Here is a 24753-nt window from a genome sequence, read left to right as displayed (position 1 = left end):
AAATGGGCTTCATCTGCTTCAACTTGAAAATAAAGCCTTGAAAACAAAAAGATCAGCAGCAAGCAATAGGAACGACAGGGCCTGTTGAGTCACTGTGATCAAGAAAATAACCAGACAGAGATGACATTTCCCTTGATCTGATGTCTACATGCTTCTCTATGCAGGCTGTGCCCTCAAAGATAACCAGCATTGGATTGCACAAGCAGCAGCCTTGATGGTAATATTGCTCTGAGAAAGGAAAGGCTGTTCTGCAGGGCTGAGCCAGTCTGCACTCTCCTCAAACCCTGGCTAGGTTGCCCCACCCCCAGGTTGGCACATCTGTAAATATTTGTAAGTATTGAATACAGGGCCAATAAGAACTGCCCAAGTCTGCTAATCTAACAATACATTACTAGCCTTGTTGTCAATCAAAAAATATTTGCAAAAATAGTTTCAGAATTGACAGTATCTATAGTATAGAGTATTTAGGAAGGCATTGCTCTTTTAAATACCTTCATTTTTGACATGGAGCTTTGGTGGGGGTCATTGCCAGGTAGAGGATCAATCCTCTGATGTTAAACAACTGGGGTGTGTGCTGGGACACTAAAACAAAAATTTTCACAGTAAATGTCTTATCCACATCACAAATTTAATATTTTGAGAATGTAAAAACTAAGGAACTGTAAATTTCATGAAAACAAAGGCTATACTTGCAAAAATTGTTCTCTACATGGAAAGCGGTTGCGATTACACGCGATACTCGGAGTGATTGCTCCTTGAGGTCCGATCTGAGATCACTACGTAAACTGCACAACAGTAACACGTAAGAGAACAAAACCACACAACCCTGCAATCTAAAATAATATTTTAAACCACTCCTGGTCTTTGTTCCAACCTTCTTCCATCCAGTATAGTTGTTAATGACATAATGTTACCTGTTAAAACTGGAGTGGAATAGCCCCTCCAGGACTGGGATTGGACACCCCTGCTCTGCATTGGGAACACGGTAAATCTATTGGTTTTGCACCAATATACAACAAACTTTTTTTTATACTCCTAGTTTCAGAATAAAATGTTCTTTAACCTTGTGCTTGTTATGGGATTGTGAGGACCCCTTGTTAAATTGTGATGAAACTTGCGAAGAACCTTCTTTGACACAATTCATGTGTAGCATAATTACGATTTTAATGTTCCTGTTGGCTCTTCGTTGAATTTATGGCAGAGGTGTATGAATCGGGTTTATACCATGTAGAGCTTTGGCTAAAAGTTTTGTATCCCCCTGTAAAATTCACAAATTTTGCTTCATAAAATCAAATGAAACCTGCTGAATGATGTTGACATGTTGAATTGCGTACCGCTTTGTAGTTTTCCATATACTTAAGAAAAAAGTGATATTAAATACAGTACTCCTATTATGGCTTCCGGTAGACTTTTGCAACCATTTTGTAGTTATGTTGAGTTACATGATATTAATTAAGATCTAAATTATGTTTTTATCTATGTATCTATCTATGTATCTGTCCTAAAATTCTAGGGCAGGGTCTCCAATGCTGGTCCTGGAGCTCCCCTGTCCAGCAGGTTTTCTAGGTGTCTTTACATCATCAGTGGCTAAAGATCTGGAACACCTGTTAATCGTGACTAATTAAGCCAATAACTGGTGCAATTAAAACCAGCAGACTCAGTAGCTCTCTAGGACCAGGGTTGGAGACCCTTGTACTTGGTGATGCGAAACTTTTGTTCATAGCTGTAGACAACAGTTCTAACCCCTTTTGACAAACTTGTGTGTACATTACATATCACACCGCCCCCAGACTCCACTCGTATGCACAGGGCTGGCTTTCGGGGTGTGATATCAAGACATATCTTTCCAAATCAGATGACAGTCCTGATGTCTTTTCACTATTGATTGTATATTCAGCCTGTTTGACATGGCGTCTGTCTGCTCGAGAAAAAGCAGCTTGTTTTGGACTTCATGGTAGTAAGTGGAACCACACCAGGGGGTCCCCATTGCCTCCCAGAAAGGCAGCTGTGCTCACCATTAAGCAGTTTGGTGGTGGCTAGAGTTTTATCACAGAGGCAGTTCTGCATGGCAGCTTTCTTTGATTATTGGGTTGCCTTGTTTTTTTGCTTAGGCTGTGCCAAGTAACATAATAAACGAATGTGACAGCTGTCAAGGAGTATTATAGTTAAAGGCCCTGCAGATGGCCGGCATTGCAACAAGCGAATGTTAATTGTCATGCAACATAAATTATAGAACCGGTACAACTGTGCAGAACCTTTCACACTGCGGAGACCATGGGAACGAGGCAGCATATTGGATCAACATTGAAAATGCAGTTTTGATTTGCTATTATGTGACCTTCATCTGGAGCTAGTCTGAAGGAGGGAGACCCTCGGCAGGGCTACTGCATTTCCTCATTGTTTCCTCCTCCAGCCTGGAGCTGTCTGATGCCAGGCTGTGCTGCAGGACTGGGGATGGGAGGCTAGAGAACTGAGCTCCGCAGTACAGCGCTCACAAGCAGAAGCTTGACAACACTTGCACTGCAGATCATTGCAGATGTTCAAATACTGTAGCCCATGTCAGGACATGTGGTTCTATGGGGAGAAAAAAACCTCATCAGCTGAAATGGTCTATAATGTACAAAAATAACTTTTCCTGGCCAAGAGATTCTAGCATTGATTTGCTTTTTCACATATATTTTTTTTTTTTTTTTTAAACAGTGTCACAATTTGCAGTGTATCTTGCATTCATTCAAATCCAAACAACAGAATGACTGAGCAAAGTGCACTGTTCCAAAAAATGCAACTAGTTGCAACTAGTCGACTACTGGCACCAACTAGTCAACTAGCAAAATAACTAGTAAAATAACTACTGTAGTAAAATCCATTAACTGTTAAGCCCCCTTTTAATTAATTTGTTTACGGTCCCCAAAAAGCACTTTTAGCTGCAGGGACACCAACTGTCTTGTTATTTTGAAAACTTAAACGGGTGTGATCGATTTTTCATCAGTACAGAATACAGATTTTTTTTTGTATTTACCACACTGCTGATGCTTTGTGGTTTGCATGTCGAATGGTGTTTTGATGTTATTGATCCATTGCAACACTATTTCTTTTGACTATTTATTTATTTCTTTTTTTACACGAGCCTGCCAACATTTCAGGGGCTCAGACGCTCGAATGAGATGATCTTTCCAAGCCTTTTAACCTGAATTCTTTTTGTATTGTTTTGCAGTGCCGTTTCCCAACGCCGCCTGTACTATGTAGACCACAATTCTACCCCATTTAGTGTTTGCAAATGAAAATGGAGGAAATGTCTCTATCTGGCCTGGACAACAGTAAACTGGAGGTAAGAGGGAAAGGGAGTCTGGCTTAATTAGTGCTTCCTTTTGATCTAAGCAGTGTGACATCTTAATACAGCCACATTTTAATAGAGAAAAGTGTAAGGTACTGCATGCAGGAAATAAAAACGTGCATTATAAATATCATGGGAGTTACTGAAATTGGAGAAGGAATCTATGAAAAAGACCTAGGAGTTTTTGTTGACTTAGAAATGTCTTCATCTAGACAATGTGGGGAAGCGATAAAAAAAGGCCAACAAGATGCTCGGATACATTGTGAAAAGTGTTGAATTTAAATTAAGGGAAGTAATGGTAAAACTGTACAATGCATTAGTAAGACCTCATCTTGAATGTTGTGTTCAGTTCTGGTCACCTCGCTACAAAAAGGATATTGCTGCTGTAGAAAGAATGCAAAGAAGACTGACCAGAATTATTCCTGGTTTAAAGGGCATGTCATATGCAGACAGGCTAAAAGAATTGAATCTGTTCAGTCTTGAACAAAGAAGACTATGCAGCGACCTAATTCAAGCATTCAAATTAAAGGTATTGACAATGTCGACCCAGGGGACTTTTTTGACCTGAAAAAAGAAACAAGGAGCAGGGGTCACAAATGGAGATTAGACAAAGGGGCATTCAGAACAGAAAATAGGAGGCACTTTTTTACACAGAGAATTGTGAGGGTCTGGAATCAACTCCCCAGTAATGTTGTTGAAGCTGACACCCTGGGATCCTTCAAGAAGCTGCTTGATGAGATTCTGGGATCAATAAGCTACTAACAACCAAACGAGCAAGATGGGCCGAATGGCCTCCTCTCATTTGTAAACTATCTTATGTTCTTATATAAACCTTGATTTCTGCTTAATTCACTGATTGAACGTATTTAAGAAGGGGGCCAATAAATCACCCCTTAGGAGGGAAACCCCCTCTGGATTAATACAGAGGTAAAGAAGAGCAGTTTTCATATCTGCCACTGTTTGGGAACCAAGCTTGAACCAGATTCTGTAATAGTTTATCCTTATTGGATCAACATTGACAATGCACAGCAGAGGAAATCGGGGAGCATTCCCCTGACGCCCGAATTAACCAGTCCAGTGTTGGATTCATTATTTAGTATTTCCTAAGTAGCGTGTGGATTTGTAAATGGAAGTACAGTGCAGCTTATTGTAAATGAACTGCATTGCGCATGCTTGTTCTTTACTTTCATTATAAACACCCAGCCCATGCTGCTTTGGTGTTTGCACTTGAGAGAAGAGCAGATGGAATCTAATAAAGATTTTAGTGTACAAGCAATCCTTTTTTTTTTTTTTTTTTTTTTTTGTAAAGGCAATGAGAAGTGATTGCAAATCAACTAGTCAAGAAGTTTAATATAGAATTAGTAAACCACAGGTTTCAGTGTTACTGTATTACCAGAACAAACTTTCACAGTATCAGAATTACAAAAGAGCAAAGTTGAACATAAGGACACCACCACAATCTTTTCTCACATATTGAACCTTGGAAGCTGTGAGAACCAGAAATACAAGCTTGTTTATAAGGGCTTTCATTTCAGTTCAAAGCATGTGCAAAAAAAGAAGAAAAAACACATTTTTGAATGCATTCGTTCGTTTGGACTTGAAAGCATGAGAATCATTTACTTTCGTTCGAGTCTCGTGGGAGGTTTTGAATTCTCTGTAATGTCCCCAGTGGTTTCAATGAGAAACTTAATGTCCTGTGAAACTGGATTAGCGTGAGAGAAGGAGAGAGTTGTATTGGAGTTGAATGTTTACATTTTTTAATCTCATTTATAACCATACATGCTGACCACTTATTGGGGAAAATATACATTTTGTGGATGATAAAGTCCAAATTTTTTTTTGTAAACGGAATAAATATTTTCCAGCTCATCTGTAAATAACGATGCTACAAATACCTCCACTTGACACAAGTCATTCAGTACAGTTAATGTTTGAAAATAACTTGCTTTAATACTTTAAATATTGCCGGATTCTGAGTTTCATGCACGCAAGGCTGTGTCCTGGTATGAGTGTGTAGGACTGAAGTGCAGGCACTGGCATGCTAATGCTTCATGAATACAGCCCACAGTTTGCAGTGAGAGAAACAATGAGAAAAGGTCATGTGGTGGTTGGGGGGGGGGGGAGAAACTCATGTTCATCCTTCCATAATAAATTCTCAGTGAAATTTCTTCTGGTTTATAAGTAGACCAGCACTTTGGCTAATGCATTGATGAAATCCTATGCATTATTCCTAGTACATAATTTGTTAATATAATGTAATGTCATTGTGTTGCTGAGACAACTATTCAAATAGCAAAGCAGGCACTACTTGCAATGTATTCAGTGGCAAAAACATCACACAAAGGAAACCAATGCATAAATTACGTCAGAAATAAATAACACCCATTCTGTTCAGTGTTTCTCTCCTTTCTTTAGATTAATTTATAAATAATTCCATGACTCTCTCTGGCATTCTCCTCTGTTCCAGGCCATGGCTCATGAGATCTACACAGATCTGATTGACGATGCCTGCCTGGGGCTGTGTTTCGAGGTGCACCGAGCTGTGAAGTGTGGCTACTTCCTTCTGGATGAAACAGACCCAGAGAGTATGAAGGACTTTGGTGAGTTAGGTGCACAGCTTTGCAGCATGGAGCTAGAGGTTTTTGCAGTAGATAAACAAACTGAAGTGCATTCTACTACCGTGTGCTCTAATATCTTATTTGCATCATTCAATAAACCTGCGTTTTAAAGCTATTTTATTTTAGTTTATGAAGTACTGTATTTTAATGGTGAGAGGTGTGATGTTGTGCTTGAACTTATGAGAAAATGTGCCCTGTTTTTATTATTTATTTTTTTTGTGTACAACATTTCTGACAACGTTTGGCTTTCCATGTACTTTTTGTAATATGTGTTTTTGATAGTATGTATTTCATATTAAAATGACATATAAACTTGAACTTTGTAACCCCAGCCCCGAAAAGCAATCGGAAATTGTTAAAAGAAAAAATAAATTTAAAATGTTACAGAACCTCCTGCAGTGTTTACAAGAAACACTTTACTTTTGCTGTGTCTTGTTTTTTCAGCATGTTCGTGATTTAAGCTTTGATATTTTTCACAATTCATGGGTAAAAAAAACTAGAATTATTTTTTTTCAAATTTTACTTGAACGTTCACCTGGAGAGAGAGATCTTTCTTCTAAACATCTGGGTGTGTGCAGTTCGTGCTCCTTCTTGCCACAGTGCTGATGCTCGGATTGAAATGAGGGAACAGAAAACCAGCGCTTTTGCAAGCAGGGCTGTGATCTGGATATTCTGCAATCCATACTCCAAAAAAAAAAAAATATTATAACAGTTGGCAATATGTTTGTTTTAAAAGCGATTACAGTCTACTGCTCTGTGCTCTCAGTATCAGCTTTTGTGCCATTCGTGAAATCTGCATTTTATATAATATTTTGGAAGAGTTTTTAAATACAACGGAAGAGAGATACACAAATCTGCCTGACGCCTGTGACAAAAACCCTTTTCAGAACCTGTGCTGTACAGTGATGTGCTCTCTGCACAAGAATATTCTGTTTCTTACCTTTTTATTATTAAAATCCTTGTATGTTTATAGCCCCTTCACCACCTCTATTTGTCTCCTATCAGAAATTGTAGACCAACCGGGCGTGGATATCTTTGGGCAGGTGTATAACCAGTGGAAGAATAAGGAATGTGTGTGTCCTAACTGTAACCGCAGCATTGCAGCCTCGCGCTTTGCCCCACACCTGGAGAAGTGTCTGGGCATGGGCAGGAACAGCAGCCGTATCGCCAACCGCAGGTGAGCAGACCACAGAAATGAAGCCGTACCTCAGTGTGAAATGTCATGCACCATAACCTTATACACTGCATGATGTACCTGCACCCGGGACTGGAGGAACGGACTAGAACCTTGTTGCTGTTTGACTGAACTGTGATGTGCTTTAAAGGCCGACTTCGTCCTTATGCCAGTGGTATCTTTCTTAAATGTCAGACTTAAGATTAGTAATTCTACTTCATGGTTTCCGAATGGTTTTTAAATCTCTAGATACCCTCGGTTGTGACTTCATATTGAAACCCTGCTGCTGAGTGTGTTGGTGACCTTGACGAATCGTTTAATATGACTAAAACAAAAACAAAACTCACAAAAATAAAGTTTTCAGGCTGGGCAATGCCTTCACTGGATTTAGAAAATTTCAAAAACAATTCAAACAAACACCAACCTGCTTCCTCAGCCCCCTCTCTCCCAAATGAGAAGCTGAGGCCTCCTTTTTTATCAGGTGGCTGGGCGCTGATTGATCGTTAATCAACCTAATCAACTAATCAACCCCAGCCACCTGAACATAATAAACCCAGGCAGGCAGGGGAAGTTAACCCCATCCCTGCCAATTTAAAAGGGCAGAGCTTTGCTCTGCCACACACCTCCCCCCATGTACAACGTACACCGGCCGCAATCGGCCAACTCCCCCCCCCCCCCCCCCCTCCCCCCCCAGAGTCCAATTATGTCCCTTGGGTGGGCTGTTATGGTGGGTGGTGGTGGGGGCGGGGTTGATGTCGGAGCCCCCAAGCCTTCTTTGGTTGAGGGGGCCCCGAATCTCCAAGGTAGCATGGCGACGGCGGCCCGGCTCCCTCTGGTGGCGGAGGCGGCGACGGCGGCCCCGGCTCCCTCTAGTGGCGGAGGCGGCGGCGGCGGCGGCCCGGCTCCCTCTCGTGGCGGAGGCGGCGACGGCGGCCCGGATCCCTCTGGTGGCGGAGGCGGCGACGGCGGACCCGGCTCCCTCTGGTGGCGGAGGCGGCGACGGCGGACCGGCTCCCTCTGGTGGCGGAGGCGGAGGCGGCGGCCCGGCTCCCTCTGGTGGCGGAGGCGGCGGCGGCGGCCCGGCTCCCTCTGGTGGCGGAGGCGGAGGCGGCGGCCCGGCTCCCTCTGGTGGCGGAGGCGGCGGCGGCGGCCCGGCTCCCTCTGGTGGCGGAGGCGGCGGCGGCGGACCGGCTCCCTCTGGTGGCGGAGGCCGGCCTCGGCGGCGGCCCGGCTCCCTCTGGTGGCGGAGGCGGCGGCGGCGGCCCGGCTCCCTCTGGTGGCGGAGGCGGCGGCGGCGGCCCGGCTCCCTCTGGTGGCGGAGGCGGCGACGGCAGCCCGGCTCCCTCTGGTGGCGGAGGCGGCGACGGCGGCCCGGCTCCCTCTGGTGGCTCTGGGAGCGGCGGCAGATCCTCCTCCCTCTCTGGCTCTGGGAGCGACAGCAGGCTCCTCCTCCCTCTCTGGCTCTGGGAGCGACGGCGGATCCTCCTCCCTCTCTGGCTCTGGGAGCGACGGCAGATCCTCCTCCCTCTCTGGCTCTGGGAGCGACGGCAGATCCTCCTCCCTCTCTGGCTCTGGGAGCGACGGCAGATCCTCCCCCCTCTCCTCCCTCTCTGGCTCTGGGAGCGACGGCAGATCCTCCTCCCTCTCTGGCTCTGGGAGCGACGGCAGCTCCTCACCCCTCTCTGGCTCTGGGAGCGACGGCAGATCCTCCTCCCTCTCTGGCTCTGGGAGCGACAGCAGATCCTCCTCCCTCTCTGGCTCTGGGAGCGACAGCAGATCCTCCTCCCTCTCTGGCTCTGGGAGCGACGGAGGCTCCTCACCCCTCTCTGGCTCTGGGAGCGACGGCGGCTCCTCCTCCCTCTCTGGCTCTGGGAGCGACGGCAGCTCCTCCTCCCTCTCTGGCTCTGGGAGCGACGGCAGATCCTCCTCCCTCTCTGGCTCTGGGAGCGACGGCAGATCCTCCTCCCTCTCTGGCTCTGGGAGCGACAGCAGATCCTCCTCCCTCTCTGGCTCTGGGAGCGACAGCAGATCCTCCTCCCTCTCTGGCTCTGGGAGCGACGGCAGATCCTCCTCCCTCTCTGGCTCTGGGAGCGACAGCAGATCCTCCTCCCTCTCTGGCTCTGGGAGCGACGGCGGATCCTCACTCCCTCTCTGGCTCTGGGAGCGACGGCAGCTCCTCCTCCCTCTCTGGCTCTGGGAGCGACAGCAGATCCTCCTCCCTCTCTGGCTCTGGGAGCGACGGCAGATCCTCACCCCTCTCTGGCTCTGGGAGCGACGGCAGATCTCCTCACCCCTCTCTGGCTCTGGGAGCGACGGCAGCTCCTCACCCCTCTCTGGCTCTGGGAGCGACGGCAGCTCCTCACCCCTCTCTGGCTCTGGGAGCGACGGCGGCTCCTCACCCCTCTCTGGCTCTGGGGACGACGGCAGCTCCTCACCCCTCTCTGGCTCTGGGAGCGACGGCAGCTCCTCACCCCTCTCTGGCTCTGGGAGCGACGGCAGCTCCTCACCCCTCTCTGGCTCTGGGAGCGACGGCAGCTCCTCGCCCCTCTCTGGCTCTGGGAGCGACGGCAGCTCCTCGCCCCTCTCTGGCTCTGGGAGCGACGGCAGCTCCTCCCCCCTCTCTGGCTCTGGGAGCGACGGCAGGTCCTCGCCCCTCTCTGGCTCCCGGGAAGGCGGCTCACCCCTCTCTGGCTCTCGGGAAGGCGGCTCACCCCTCTTTATTGGAGTGACCGGGGGATCTCCCATGTCTACCGCCAGGTAATTAACCACCATGAGGGCAACCTCTGGGAAGGACGCCGGGTGGTGTTGTTCCTCCCACTGTTCCCACCTCTCCCCATCTCGACGCCACAGCGTGTTGATAACTATGGGGAGATCGTGGACGAGGTCTGCCTCAGGGTGCATCAACCAGTCCCAGATCTCCTGGGACGGTGGTGAAGGTGGTGGTGCTGGAGGTAGTGAGGTGGCCCCTGATGCCCGGGGTGAACACGGCACCTCTTCCTGGGCCTGGTTGTAGGGGCATCCTGCCCAGTTGTGGCCGTCCTCCTCACACCGGCCACACCAGTTTGCCGGTGGCACGTCTGGGCAGGACCGCCAACGATGGTCCTCCTTCCCACACCAGGAACACCAGGGGAAGAGGCTGGCCGGGTCCTCCAGCGGTGGCTGCAGCAGCTTACATTTCTTCAGCTGCTGCTTGTCCTGCCTTTTCCACTGTCTGCTCTTCTTTCCCATTTTCAAAAAAAAAAAAAAAAAAATACTGCTCTGAGCCTCTAGGTGGCGCTATCCCACTACTGACACCAAATGTGGCAGGCTGGCGAGTGGATAGAGGCCCAGAGACAGACTGCAGTTCAAAAAAATAACTATTTTATTATAAATAAACAAAAATAAAGTGCACAAGGGCAAAATAACAGATACTCAAACACAAATAAAGGAAAAACAAAACTCACAAAAATAAAGTTTCCAGGCTGGGCAATGCCTTCACTGGATTTAGAAAATTCAAAAACCACAAAACAAACACCAACCTGCTTCCTCAGCTCCCTCCTCTCTCAAATGAGAAGCTGAGGCCTCCTTTTATATCAGGTGGCTGGGTGCTGATTGATCGTTAATCAACCTAATCAACTAATCAACCCCAGCCACCTGAACATAATAAACCCAGGCAGGCAGGGGAAGTTAACCCCATCCCTGCCAATTTAAAAGGGCAGAGCTTTGCTCTGCCACAGTGACCTTGACGAATCGTTTAATATGACTGCCTTGTTGAGGTCATGTGACCTTTTTTTAAGTTTATGCTGTATGGAGACAGTACAGCTGTGGCCAAAGGTTTTGCATAACCTAGAATTTTAGGATTGAGGCAAAACAAAAAACCTATGGTTAATTTATATTGCAAACATCTACCGGAAGCCATAATAGTAGTACAGTATATCATGTTTGATTTTCAAATGTTACATTTTTTCATCAGTTTTTCTTGACTTGGTTGACTTGGTGTACTGTGGCTCCGTCCCCTTTCTAGATGGCCGAGTTCCACCTTTCCCTGGAATGAATTGTCAGACCATCCAGTCCGGGGCACACACTGTTCCTTTTACACAGCGCCCTCGCAGGTCGGGAGGGAGATTTCTAACCAAGATTTATCTTTCTCTGTCGCACTCCCATTTCTGATTTTTGTTTTCAAACGTGTGAAGTGTTGTGTAGCTTGATCGGTTTTTGGAGTGCCTGCTTCTGTGTTTTAACCTCTGCGTTATTTTGTCGTCTTATTTAACAGGATAGCTAGTAGTAACAATATGAACAAGTCAGAAAGTGACCAGGAGGACAACGATGACATCAATGACAACGACTGGTCCTACGGCTCAGAGAAGAAAGGTGAGCATAGCAAGGGTGTGGGAAGAGACCCCAAAATTAGGTGTTGGGGGGGGGGGGGGGGGGGGGGGGGGGGGGGGGGATGGTACCGGCAATTTTCATCGTGGAAAGTCAATAAATGCAAAATGCGATGTTGTGGCCAGAGAAGATACTTTTTGTGTATGGTTTGTAAACCATGAACTGGGTGTAAATAACTACTTTTGTAGTACAGTAGTCTGAAACTAAATTAAATTAACACAGCACCCCTACGCATGTTAAAAAATGCAGCAGCAGCTCTAGATTAATTATGAATACCAGTACAGGAGCAATATTCAAGACATGCACGACATTATTGAACAGAATGGTAAAGCAACTCACCAGAACTGAAAACACCAAGTTGCTCAGTGACTTGTGTCCTGATTCAGGTTTTTTCAGGAGTTCAAAGAATTTCCAACTGTAACAAGTAACAGGTTACAAAACAGTCCTATATCAGTTGTGAACGAATAGCTATCGGTGCCAAAAAGGTGTTCTTTTAAGCGAAGTTCCTGTTCCTTTAGGCAGAGCATTTCCAATGGGGGGGGGGGGGGGGGTAAAATAACCATGTCGTACCTTGAGTGATAGATATGTGTATTCATACATATCTTCAAATACACTGTTCAAAGCATCCACACTGACGTGGTCGATTCGCACAGGAGTAGAAAGATACAGGACGCCTGAGTGTTAAATTTTATGGAAGGTCCTGATGTTGGCAAAACTTCTGATTTCTTTAGTCCTATGCAAATCAGGCTATAGACAGCTGTAGCAAACATGTATTTAAATGATATCTGGCACCATACCAGATTAGGGAAAGCTCTTTCTGCATTCCTTATTTTTAGATGGTCACAAAAAGAGTTACAAACGAGAGGAAGCTATGAAGTCCATCTTGTCTGGTTTCTCATAGCTGGTTGATCTCAAATCTTGTCCAGCCCGGTAATGAAAAGATCCCAATGATTTCAGCATCAACTGCTCGGCTAGCCAACCCATTCAACACCCTCACCACTCTGAAAAGAAGTCTCTCCTTCCCTGTGTTTTATAAATCTATCTCCATTTGATTTCAAACGGTGTTCTCTGGTGTTCTGGTTAGCGTTAACTTTATGTGCTGTTACACATGTTTCTTTAGAAACTGCACATGTTAAGTCCACAACAGTGTATTTTCATCGGCTGCGATCACAAGATAAGTGTTGGTTTGTTCAAGGTGTTTGTCATTCATTTCACTTGAAAAACTAATGACAGGTTTAATTGTAAACATTTGTATAAGTATTTCATTCACAACAGAGGCAAGGCGTCGGAAGGAAGACAAAAAACATTAATCTTTTAGTGCTGAAACATTTAATCGCAGAGCTAGGGCAGAGCAGAAGGAGAGTTTAGTGTAAGCTAGAATGTAAACTGTATGATTTGCCAGACTATAGAGACAAAAATCCGGAACGAAAGTTGCAGGGTCTACAGATAAATAAATAAAAGGAATTGAATTAATTTCCTGCATAAACTAAACCTATATTTAAAAAAAAAATACAACTCTGTTCTAATTTAAAGTAATTGCAGCTAAAAAAAAATGAAAATCATCCTAAATCCTACCTGTTTTGGTCTTCCATTAGCTAAATAGATCTGTGTGCAGTTTTGAAAGAACTGCATGTTCCAGCACGTGTGTTTGTTTTAAAACATGCTATCTGGTACTACTATAGGTTAAAGGAAGTGCTCAGTTTTTTATACCTTATTCTTGGCTGCTTCCTTGATCATTTCACCTCAGCATTGTCTTCTGGGTCGTTTTTACTGGCTGAAAACACGCCAGTCAATAGGGGAAACAGCTGGTTGGATAATGACAGGCAAGAAGCAGTTGAATGGGTGGGAAAAGTGTGACGCTATTTGAAAGCATGGCTTGCAAGCAGAGATTTCTTTAACAGAGTGTAGTACCAGATATCCTGTTTTTAAAATTCAAGTACAAGTTTTTCATTCAAAACTTTTTCAGACCTCCAGACTAATGGAAATGTACAACCTGTCAACGTGATAGAATTATTTTTTATCTGAGATCATTTTTTTTAGTCAGATTCCAACTGACCTGACAGATGGTTTATCACTTTGAAGTAAATATTTTTTCTTGAAACTGTTCAATCCAACTTCTGCCTCTTCTGTCGTTTACAGCTAAGAAGAGAAAATCTGATAAGGTATTTTTACATTCTTTGAAACAACCCGGGTTTGTGGTAAGTTTTATTCTTTAGTAGAAACATAACTTTTGAATGTGAATGAAACAACACTTGTATTCAAGATTACCTGCTTGTTAATGTTTTTTTTAATGCATTGGTTAACAGTAGAACCATCAGGATAAATGTGGTGCTTGATATGTTTTTGTTAGTTTGTGCTTGGATGTCAAGAATGTATCAACTTAATAAAATGATATTTTTGATTTATTAAAAACAAAGTTTTAAAAGAACAGTACATTTATATTGTTTAAAAATACTTGTATTTTTACTTGATTTTTATCTTTTTTACCCAAACTTTTCCGGACTGATTACAAGGTTGTGTCTCTCTCTTTGTTTACTTTTCAGAATCCAAATTCACCAAGAAGATCAAAATCTATAAAACATAAAAATGGTAAGTAAAGAGAAAATTTCCAGTGATTGCTGAATATACAGCATAGTTACAGTCCTCTTGCCTGTTTCCAATTACACGCAAGCAAAGTTCTAATTCTTACTAAAAAACAAGGCTGTTCAATATATATTCTGCACATTCTAGGTGAATCAAAAATGGAGGTGCGCACTTATCTGCAAGAAAGCTTGAAGGGATTGAATACAGTGCTGCATGTGCAAACATTTCAGACCACCTGTGTTTTTTTTGTTTATTTTGAATACCCCGAAAAAACCAGTCTCCAGTGGAAATACAAGCAGGTTCTTAGTGGGCCCAGACTGGTTAAAACGAAGGATTTGATGATATTGAATGTCAATATTAAAGAATAATTTCCAAATGTTTTTTTCTTTTAAGGTCAATTTAGAGTTCTCCCTTGTGTACAGCAGTTTTCAGTAACATTGTACTTGAAACTTGGATAGGGAACCTGGCTATAACATTGCTTCTATGGTACAAACTATCTTAGATTGAAGATGTCCTGCATGGATAACCTTGGTCCTTTGTGTGTGTGTGTGGAACATGTACAAATCCTGGTTTTCCAATGTTAAAAAAATTCCATGTACAGTGACTCGGCAAAAAACTGTAGTCAACCATCAAATGATAATATTCCATGAAGAGCATATTGTCGAGTATCTATTGACCTAGGTGCCCATGGTCCAAAAAAAGGGATAATATTCAAATGATATTTAATTGAAATTTTATTTCAGGTGCTAATCAGGCCTTTGTTTTGTAATTTTGGAACCGGCACTAACTAGACATCATTGACACATAGAGTGTTGACAGAGGAAATAACAAACCACAGTGGAGAGGATATGGGCAATGACACATCTGAACAGCGCTCGTCAACGGAGAGTAGTGAAGGGACTAGCTGGAGAAACTACCGTAACAAAAGAACATCAGGCCAAATTATGACAAGGAGTCAAAGGTTAAATTGCTTGGCATCACAAGACATTACATTAGGAGGAGGACACAAAGAATCATGTTTGAAGAAGCTCTCATTAAAATCAGCAGATTTGGGGCTGCTCGCTGAAATGATGAGGGGGTAGGGAAGAATAATTAAATATATAATATACTAAGTAGATCCTTTTCTACATCTGTCTGATTTTCAAACTTATCCAACAACACAAAGAGATCTACTTTAATGTTTGAAAGCTTTGGCAGGAACGCTGGTGCTGGATCCATCTCCCCTGGCTGCAAAGTGCTTTCCTTAGGACAGAAAGAGCACATCCAGAGAGAGAGGCTTGCTGATGTCTTCAAATAGTACTTTGTAATTGACAGTTTATAATGCTGAAATGTAGGGCTCTGTTCGAAGGGTAGTCTGTGAGCCAGGAAGGTAGTTCTGAACCTTCAAAGGTTCGTCAGAAGGCATTGACGCACTGTCAGCGTTTTTATTTATTTTTCTCCGTTAACAGAAACGGTTTGACAGTGTGTTAATACTATAAATCACACAATGAATGTCACTGCCAAAGTTTTGGATTTGTATAGATGCCTATCAGATCGTTATATGTAGCACCTCTTTATCAATGATTTTTCAATAAATATTGTAGTGAATACCTAGTGTAGAGTAAGTATGAAACATAAAATACATGTATATGCTAACACTAATAATTTCGAAAACTGAGTAGGTTAGAGCATCGCCCCTTTAAAAAAATTAACAAATTACAGTGGAAATATAGTGTGTACAAGAAACGGGTTTCGGAAAGATCAGACAGAAAAAAAGGCAAAATACATGTTATAAAGAACAGTGGAATAGTGGAACACTGCATTGTGCAAAAGAAGTTGCAATAGTGTAGTATTGATCATTGTTTTATAAAGGTTGCAACCCTACTTTTTGGGTTACTTAGAACCAGAAGTTTGAAAATGCTAATTCAGCAATATTCTAACCCTTTGATGGTATGATAGTATTGTCTACAAGGTGCTAAAAATTTCAATATGATAATGCAGAACCTAATTCTAGTCTAGTCTAGAAAATGCTGGATTGTGGGTGAACATTTTTAGAGGTGATAAAAGGGTTAGGCATAAGATGATTGTTATTACCAATAAGTCAATATGGGGGAAAAAGTAAAGTTATCTTATTTATTGTCATAAAGCTGGAGGAGGATACAGGAGGTTTTACAAGCATTTGAGTATCCCAGTTTCAAATACTGTTTCTATTATCAACAAGCATAAGACTCCTGGTACTGTCACAACGCCCCTTTGGTCTGGAAGAAAGAAGATTCTTTCACCAAGAACAAGTCGAAGAATCATGAGGAAGGTTAATAACAATCCGAGATTGACTGCCCAAGATATTCAAAGTGAATTGGCTGCGAGTGGGACTGGGGTTTCCATTTCAACCACAGGTCGAGTATTGCGTGGTGAAGGTCTCAGTGGTCGTATGCCAAGGAAAAAGCCAATCTTAGGAAAAAGACACAAGGAGAATCGCTTAATTTGCAAAATAGCATTTGAATTATGGATGTGAGTTCTGGTCAAAGGTTTTGTGGAGTGATGAAACAAAAATCAAGCTATTTGGTCGCTCTGATAGTCATTATGTTTGGAGAAAGTCTGGTGAGGCGTACAAAGAAAAGAACATCATACCTACTGTCATGGCACAGGAAAATTTGTTCCAGTATGTGGTAAAATGGATTCCATAGCATACTAAAAGATATTGGCCAGTCATCTGAAAACCTGTGCTACAAAACTTGGTTTAAAACGCAGCTGGACATTCCAACACAACAACAATCCAAAGCACACATTAAAATCTACTTCAGAATTGTTGAAGCATAATAAAATCACTGTTCTGGATGCCCTAGTCAAGTCCTGCTCTAAATTCAATTGAGAATCTTTGATGTGAGAATTTGAATGAATTGGAACAATTTTGCGTTGACGTTGTCAAAAATCATTAAACAATCATGCCAAAAGCTTATTGCAAATACCCTAATCGTTTAAAATAGGTTGTTATTGCTAAAGGTGCCCCAACTAGCTATTAATTTAATTTTCCTTGTCAGGGTATGAATACTTTTGAATTTAGTTTTTTTGCCAAACTTTTGCTACAAGATTTTTCCTAGAATTTTGTTTTTGAGAAATTTCTAGAAATGTATACATTTCATTGGGGTATGTAGTCAAAAGTTTACAACTGTATGTATGAGTACTGCAAGCAGCATAGATTCCGCATGGGCAGATCCTGATTACGTGTACATAAACATGTATTTTAAAAAGTTATTTAAATGATAAACATGATTTCCGGTTTTATATAACTTATTTATATAACTTATATAACTTATACATGTTAATGATTTATTCCGTTTTATATGGATTACCTGTACAATAATAGGATTTGCAATCAAATATAAACTAGTAGCAATGGTGATCACCAGTAAATTAATGAATACTATCGAAGGTTCCAACCGTCCTTCAGAAATGTGTTCCGAACCTTCAAAGGTCAAAATGTAGCCTTCATTACAGCCCAACTTTAAATGTCAGTAATCCATTTATTTATTATTTTATTTATTTATTCTTTTATATATTTTAGCATCGTATTATAGTTTTTTTGCCAACGTGTCATCAAACATTACAGAACACATGATACAAGGCAAGAACCGATCTAAACTAAAAACTAAATATATATATAATATATATATATATATATATATATATATATATATATATATATATATATATATATATATATATATATATATATATATATAATCTATATTGTGTATAACATATAACTGAACAGCAGGGGGCAGTGTTCTTTGATAGATACCCCAGTCTTTTTTTGTTTGTTTATAATATGTTCCGCTGGAGTCTATTACTTGTTGACACATTTTGATTGGTATTTATTATGATGTCATGTTCGAAACACTAAGCACCAGCAGTTACCAATGCTAAGAAACTAGTACAACTATTTCACAAAAGTCTAGATCACTCTATTTTAATAGGTTTGTGTGTAATAGACTACTGGTCTGACAACTCTCTAAAAAATTTTATATATAATAAATATAAATTAAAACTATATAATTTCTAGAGATTGAAGTTCTGTAAAATAGGAAAATGCAGCAACTTCATTATGCAGGTGTCCTGCCAAGGATATAATTACAGCAACGAAAGTTTGCCTATATGAAGTATACATATTGCATATTAACTCAGTGTAGTGATTATGCTAACTTTGCAGCGTTTATATTTTGCAGATTTGTAATAAATGCATGACTATAGTGACAGACATGCCCTGTTTTACAGCACCCTATCAAGTCTGCCAGGTTTCAGTGACCTGTAGTAGTTTTGAGATGTGCACAGTTTTCTTACTCAATCATATAATAGAAAGTATTACTGAAAATAAACTTTGTCAGCGTCCCACCCCAATAAAGGACAGCTGTGTAAAGCGAGCAATGGGAACCAATTGCAGATCAGAATTAACCAAGTAGCCTGATCGGCTTAGGCCCTGAATAAATTTGGCAACTTATTTGCTATAACAAGCAACTTGCAATACAGAATATACATGACTCCCCTTTATAATGTATAAAGCCTTCATTTTCCCCATAATCCCATTCCTCTAGCACTTTCATTCTCGTTATAAAGCAGAAACACAAATAGAACGGTCTCATAACTATGGCTCCTGACTAGCATTATAAAAGCAGAACACCTATCTTGACTATCTGCTGTTGTGTTGCTGTATGTACCCATTAAGCTGTCTGTATGAGTCAGTCTGTCATTTTGATAGCAATTTCTTTGTGCTCATATTTGCAGGGGAACTTAGTACTGGAAGCTCTGATCCCTATAAGGTAAAAAAAAAAAACAAACACAAAAGAAAAACAATCTTCTATCTATCTATCTATCTATACATACATACATACATACATACATACATACATACAGTGGCTTGCAAAAGTATTCAGACCCCTGACCAATTCTCATATTACTGAATATACAAATGGTACATTGAAATTTCGTTCTGTTCGATATTTTATTTTAAAACACTGAAACTCAAAATCAATTATTGTAAGGTGACATTGGTTTATGTTGGGAAACATTTTTAAGAAAAATAAAAAAACTGAAATATCTTGCTTGCATAAGTATTCAACCCCCATACATTAATATTTGGTAGAGCCACCTTTTGCTGCAATAACAGCTTTAAGTCTTTTGGGGTAAGTATGTACCAGCTTTGCACACAGTGTCGGAGTGATTTTGGCCCATTCTTCTTGGCAGATTTGCTCCAGGTTGTTCAGGTTGGTTGGACGACGTTTGTGGACCGCAATTTTCTAATAGTGCCACAGATTCTCAATGGGATTGAGATGAGGACTTTGACTGGGCCACTGTAGGACATTCACCTTTTTGTTCTTGAGCCACTCCAATGTTGCTTTGGCCTTGTGTTTGGGATCATTGTCCTGCTGAAAGGTGAATTTCCTCCCAAGCTTCAGTTTTTTAGAGGACTGAAGCAGATTCTTGTAGTATTTTGCTCGATCCATTTTTCCTTCAATTGTAACAAGATGCCCAGTCCCTGCTGATGAGAAGCATCCCCACAGAACGATGCTGCCACCACCATACTTCACTGTAGGGATGGTGTGTCTTGAGGCATGGGCAGTGTTAGGTTTGCGCCACATATAGGGCTTTTTAGCCAAAACTCAAAGTGCTATCTTGGTCTCATCTGACCACAAAACCTTTTTCCATATCGCAGCTGGGTCACCCTCATGCTTCAGATGGTACTTTGAGTAACTGCTTCTTTCTTGCCACCCTCCCATACAGGCCAGTGTTATGCAGAGCTCTTGATATGGTTGACTGGTGCACCATTACTCCACTCCCAGCCACTGAACTCTGTAGCTCTTTCAAAGTCATTGTTGGCCTCTGGCTTCTCTCAAGTCTCCTTGTTTGAGTTTTGAGGGATGGCCTTTTCTTGGCACTGCCTGGGTGGTGTGATGCAGCTTCCACTTCCTGATTATTGATCCAACTGTGCTCACTGGGATATCCAAACACTTGGATATTATTTTGTACCCTTTCCGTAATCTATGCATTTTTATTACTTTATCTCTAACTTCTGTAGAATGCTCTTTGGTCTTCATTTTCCTTCAGATTCACAGCCATACCAATGATCCTTCAACAGTGGGGTTTTTATCCAGAAAATGTGACAGCAACTTTAATGGTTCACAGGTGGAGGCCAATGGTAAGGTAATTGTGTCCTCGTTTGGGCAATTTCTTTCATCGGTGCAAACTGGGAGCTTCCACAGCACGGGTTAAATACTTATGCAAGCAAGATATTTCAGTTTTTTATTTTTCTTAAATATTTCCCAACATAAAACCAATGTCACCTTACAATAATTGATTGAGTTTTAGTGTTTAAAAATAAAATATCAAACAGAATGAAATTTCAATGTACCATTTGTAATTCAGTAATATGACAGAATTGGTCAGGGGTCTGAATACTTTTGCAAGCCAGTGTGTGTGTGTGTGTGATATATATATATATATATATATATATATATATATATATATATATATATATATATATGGATATATGTAATATATATACGACCTTAGTAGTAGTAGACAACGTTTCCCTAGACAAAAATTATAGGTTAATACAAAAACAAGTTAACAGATAACGACATGTTTCTCATTTTAGATTTATTATTTACCAGGCCTGTAAAGTATTGGTGGTTTTAGAAATGAGGGACAGACAACTTTCATCTCTGCCCCCTCTGGGGGATTCATTTTTATTTTAGTGTAGTTGATTTAACTTGACATTGACCTTTTTATAATACATGTTTTAAAAATCCAAAGTATGTATATTGGCCTTTCAGATTTGTTGATCTACAAATTTAAATGAGGTGGATCTAAACTTTTTGACCAAAATGTTTAAGCCAAGTGGTTCGCAACCTGTTTATTATTAACCTTCTGTTTATATGAAGCAGCCTTTCTCAGGATTCTGTATAGTAAATGGCAGCTATGCCATTTCAATAACTCTTTTCAGACTAAAGCTGGTTGTATCAGTTTCTGCCAAGTACTGTTGTAAAAATGGTGTTAGTTCTTTAGATATTTCTGACTGGGCCACAGGCAGAGGGCTGCTGATTTAAAAGGTTTCTTGTTTTGCTTCTATGCTGCTGCGTTCTTCACTAAACTCATAAATGAAAGGGGCATGGTTTACTATCTCAATGCTTTCTGTATTGCACTTGCTGTCTTTTTACTCTGTACTAACACATATTGTTCTCCTCCCCCACAGTACACTTATAATTCAGGTATTAATTATGAAACTCTGGGTCCAGAGGAGCTGCGGTCGTTGCTGACGACGGTGAGTATGGGAGTCTTAGTGATGGATGTTTCTGAACCCAGTGTCTTATGGGAGTTGTAGTCAGAAGGTTAATTGCATCGGGGATGTTTGCACTGCTGTGCTCATAACAGTCCTGCTATATTAATGGACATGGACGTTTTGACTCTCCAGGCAGTACTGCTTCTTAATTCTGAATCTGTTACAAGGCTCTGCAAGATGAGGATCGTTGCTGTGCTAGTTGTTTGCTCTTTTAAAGGAACTAGAACGGTATATTTCAGTAGTTGTGTTAAACTTTGCATGCAAACTATATTGGTTTAAACAATATCACTTTTTAGTATTTCTCACATCTCGGAATGCTAAATAACACCGTGAAGACGGAAGTAGCTTAAAGATAGCATTCACAATACATAAGCTTCAATACACGTGGAAAAATCAAAATGTTGCAAGAGAGACTACTACAGGAATATCGAAATTACATAAAAGCAGTGAAAATTAGGAATTCATCACGTTTTTAGTTTCTTGCATAACGCTAAACAAAACTAAACCAATTCGCATTAATTGAAACATTTGTATTTAAAATGCAAGTTTCAGAGACATGTTAGCAATGGTAAGAAAACTTTTTAATTGAGAAAGAACACTACAGTTTGAGAGAAGAAACTAAAATATACTGTGATTTTTAGAACTTTTGTACCACTGAAAAATAGTATTCGATCTTGTAGGTTAATTCTGTTTCTACTGATTTATTATTTAACCACAGAGACTGAATGTTTTATTTCTTGTGAGCATGCTAGCATAACGTACTTTAAAAACTATGAAATAAGAAAAACGGCAGAATAAGCAACTTGGCCTGGGTATACTGAGATTAAACATAACCGTTTTTAATATGTGTTCTTTTTAGCAATGTGGGGTCATTTCAGAACACACCAAGAAGATGTGTACAAGGTAAGCCTTTACATGCTTTTACAAAGAGAAGTGTCTGCAGAGATTTGTCATTCTCAATGTTCTAAAGCATACGCTGCTAAAAGGTCTGTCATCACTCAAAGTCAATCTCGTCATACATCCAATCTGGGATCAGAAACATTTACACTTTGAAAATTCTTAGAACCTACTCCTTAAAATACACTTAGTCATTATTCTTTGTTTAGCTGATGCATTTGGGTTATTTATCTGATACTCGATCATATCCTGATGCTCTTGTCCAGACTAGTCCATGCCATAGGGGGTGCTGTAGCTAAATGCTGACGGTTCAACCCAGGACTACCTCCAAGGCACTAGATAAGTGCAAGACTAGATCGTAAACGCATGCAGATGAATTGTCAACTGGGTTAGTGCTAAATAGTTAGTGATTTAAATGTCATTAACTGTTGAATACACAGGATTTTGAACATCACTGGGTTAAGGGTGGGTGTTACGAGGGATCTGGCCCGCCTGGTAAAGGCACAACTGCGTGATGAGCTCGAGCGGACACCTGCAGGGCTGACCTGTGTCCTGTAGGGGGCCAGGAGTTCATAGAGATCGGCTGTACAGCTCCTGGGTGCAGAGAGGCGATTTGGGTTGGTCGTGGGATCAGAGGACGCAGTTCTCCAGAGCTGCTGCGGTGGGGGGAGCGTAATTTGAACATTCAAAGTCTGTTGGGCCATCAGTGGAGAGTGGAAAACACATGTGCCCTAATCTGACCCTTTCAGCCATCTTTGAGACGGATTCCTTTCCTCCACCCCGTGTGCGTCACTGTTGTTAATCGCTGGGTGTTGCGTGTCCCGCCAGGTCATTACGGTGTCCGCAGCACACAGACGAGCAGCGGAGGACAGTGCGGGTCTTCCTGCTGGGGCCTTCAGCGTGAGTGTCAACTCAGCCAGCCGACAGGGATAGAAGTGAGACTCCCACTGCATGGCACATAGATCCATTCCTGGCTTTATTATGAGTTTAATAAGGATCACCTGAGCTTGTTACCTATACACTGACTAATCAAGCTAGTTGTAAAACCTGGAATAGGGGAAACTGCTATGCCATAGGAGTCTTATTTCCATCCGTGCATGGTGCTGACAAAGTAATTCTTGTTAATGGTAGCTTATATGCATGGTCATTTAAAATAAATAAATAATTTTTACAAATTTTAAAACTTCCGAAATAATTTCAGATATCTATTGTTTTGTTTTCGATCCCGATTTCCTTGAACGAGTTTAGTCAAGAAATACCAGCTACCGATCTGCCTGCTTCTGACTATTTAGAACGGCCTGCAGCCTCATCATTAACACCGCTATCGATAGGAAACAACAGAGAGGCTGCAAATTTACAGACGGAGCTCTGTGTTCTAGTTAAAAAGATGGTTATGAAGAGACCATAAACCAGGTTTTAAATTAATTTGCCTCGAAGCATAGACTGGTGACTGTGAAAGAAAAGATCCAGCAGGTAAAATAGTCTCTGAAATCAAATGATTTCATATTTAAAAAAAATAAATAAATAAAAAAAATTGTATTGCTGTTTATTTTACTTATTGTTATAAACACAATACACAACAAATGTTCCTGATATGTCTCAGAGAACCTGCACGTGTACAAACAGCGGCTATAATACCAGGATCACTATTTTCAGACCCAAGTGTAGGAAGTCACAATAAATGTAGACAAAGGTTTTCACAAGGTTAACAAGATTAATCATTTTATTAATTTTTCAGATTAACAGAGCTGTGTTCGTCCCGTTCCCCTGTGTTTCCCGGAGGCAGGTCTCTCCCAGAGCCGGAGCCGAGTGTGGAGAACGACAGCTATGACCCCTCGGAGAACCAGGCCCTCATGAGCCGACTGCAGTGGGATGGCTCCTCCGACATCTCGCCTTCAGACTCTGCTTCGTCCAAAACAAGTGAGTGCAGCATTCCCGATGACTCCTGCTGCAGCTGCCGAGCCGGCCTCACGGAGGGGCTGCTCCCCTTGCGCTCTGCCCCGGGGGATGTTATGTTTTTTGTGCAGAGCACCACCCCGATTCTTCTCCTGCACGTGGCCTGAACTCCAGGGTTTCAGAACTGCTTTCAATCAATTCTAGGGTTTAGATCAAACACCAGGTTCTGGATCAGCGCAGTTGGGCTGAATGGCCTCCCCTCATCTGTAGACTTTGTAAATGTAATAATGTAAACGATTAGGAACTAAGAGTTTTGATATTAAGTAAATTGTTCCCACTTTCATGAAACAACTGCCATTGGTAAACCTTCCGATTTTGGGAGTGATGAGAAATGCGATCTGTTAATTCAGAGCAGATTTACCTAATGAAGGGAAGCTCTGAAACCCAGGACTGGATGCCAAGTGCGTGTTTCAAGTCCTGCTAATGATTATATTAATTACAGTGGTATTATTTACCAGTACTAATAAAATAAATGGTATTTAACCCTTTACTGCCCTGGCTATGTTCCCAT

The 24753-nt window shown here is 41.7% G+C and overlaps 1 protein-coding gene across 7 annotated transcripts in view; it reads left to right on the top strand.

The window, feature by feature from the left end:
* LOC121301980 (ataxin-7-like protein 3) overlaps positions 1–24753 on the top strand; it is a 33960-nt gene that overhangs the window by 8940 nt on the left and 267 nt on the right. For 3 of the 7 annotated variants that reach the window (XM_041231729.1, XM_041231731.1, XM_041231730.1), the window contains exons 2-13: positions 165–330; positions 3215–3328; positions 5802–5934; positions 6958–7129; positions 11379–11476; positions 13631–13689; positions 14035–14080; positions 18836–18870; positions 21303–21371; positions 22249–22292; positions 23115–23186; positions 24025–24206. In XM_041231729.1, coding sequence (XP_041087663.1) covers positions 3278–3328; positions 5802–5934; positions 6958–7129; positions 11379–11476; positions 13631–13689; positions 14035–14080; positions 18836–18870; positions 21303–21371; positions 22249–22292; positions 23115–23186; positions 24025–24206 — 961 coding nt within the window. In that variant the 5' untranslated portion in view covers positions 165–330; positions 3215–3277. The remainder of the gene's footprint in view (positions 1–164; positions 331–3214; positions 3329–5801; positions 5935–6957; positions 7130–11378; positions 11477–13630; positions 13690–14034; positions 14081–18835; positions 18871–21302; positions 21372–22248; positions 22293–23114; positions 23187–24024; positions 24207–24753) is intronic. The other 4 variants (XM_041231732.1, XM_041231734.1, XM_041231735.1 and 1 more) reach the window with 3 other exon arrangements.

The sequence above is a fragment of the Polyodon spathula genome, chromosome 28 (assembly GCF_017654505.1).
Source record: "Polyodon spathula isolate WHYD16114869_AA chromosome 28, ASM1765450v1, whole genome shotgun sequence".
Taxonomy (NCBI): domain Eukaryota; kingdom Metazoa; phylum Chordata; class Actinopteri; order Acipenseriformes; family Polyodontidae; genus Polyodon; species Polyodon spathula.
Note: the sequence above shows the minus strand (reverse complement) of the source record. Positions and strands in the feature narration are given on the sequence as shown.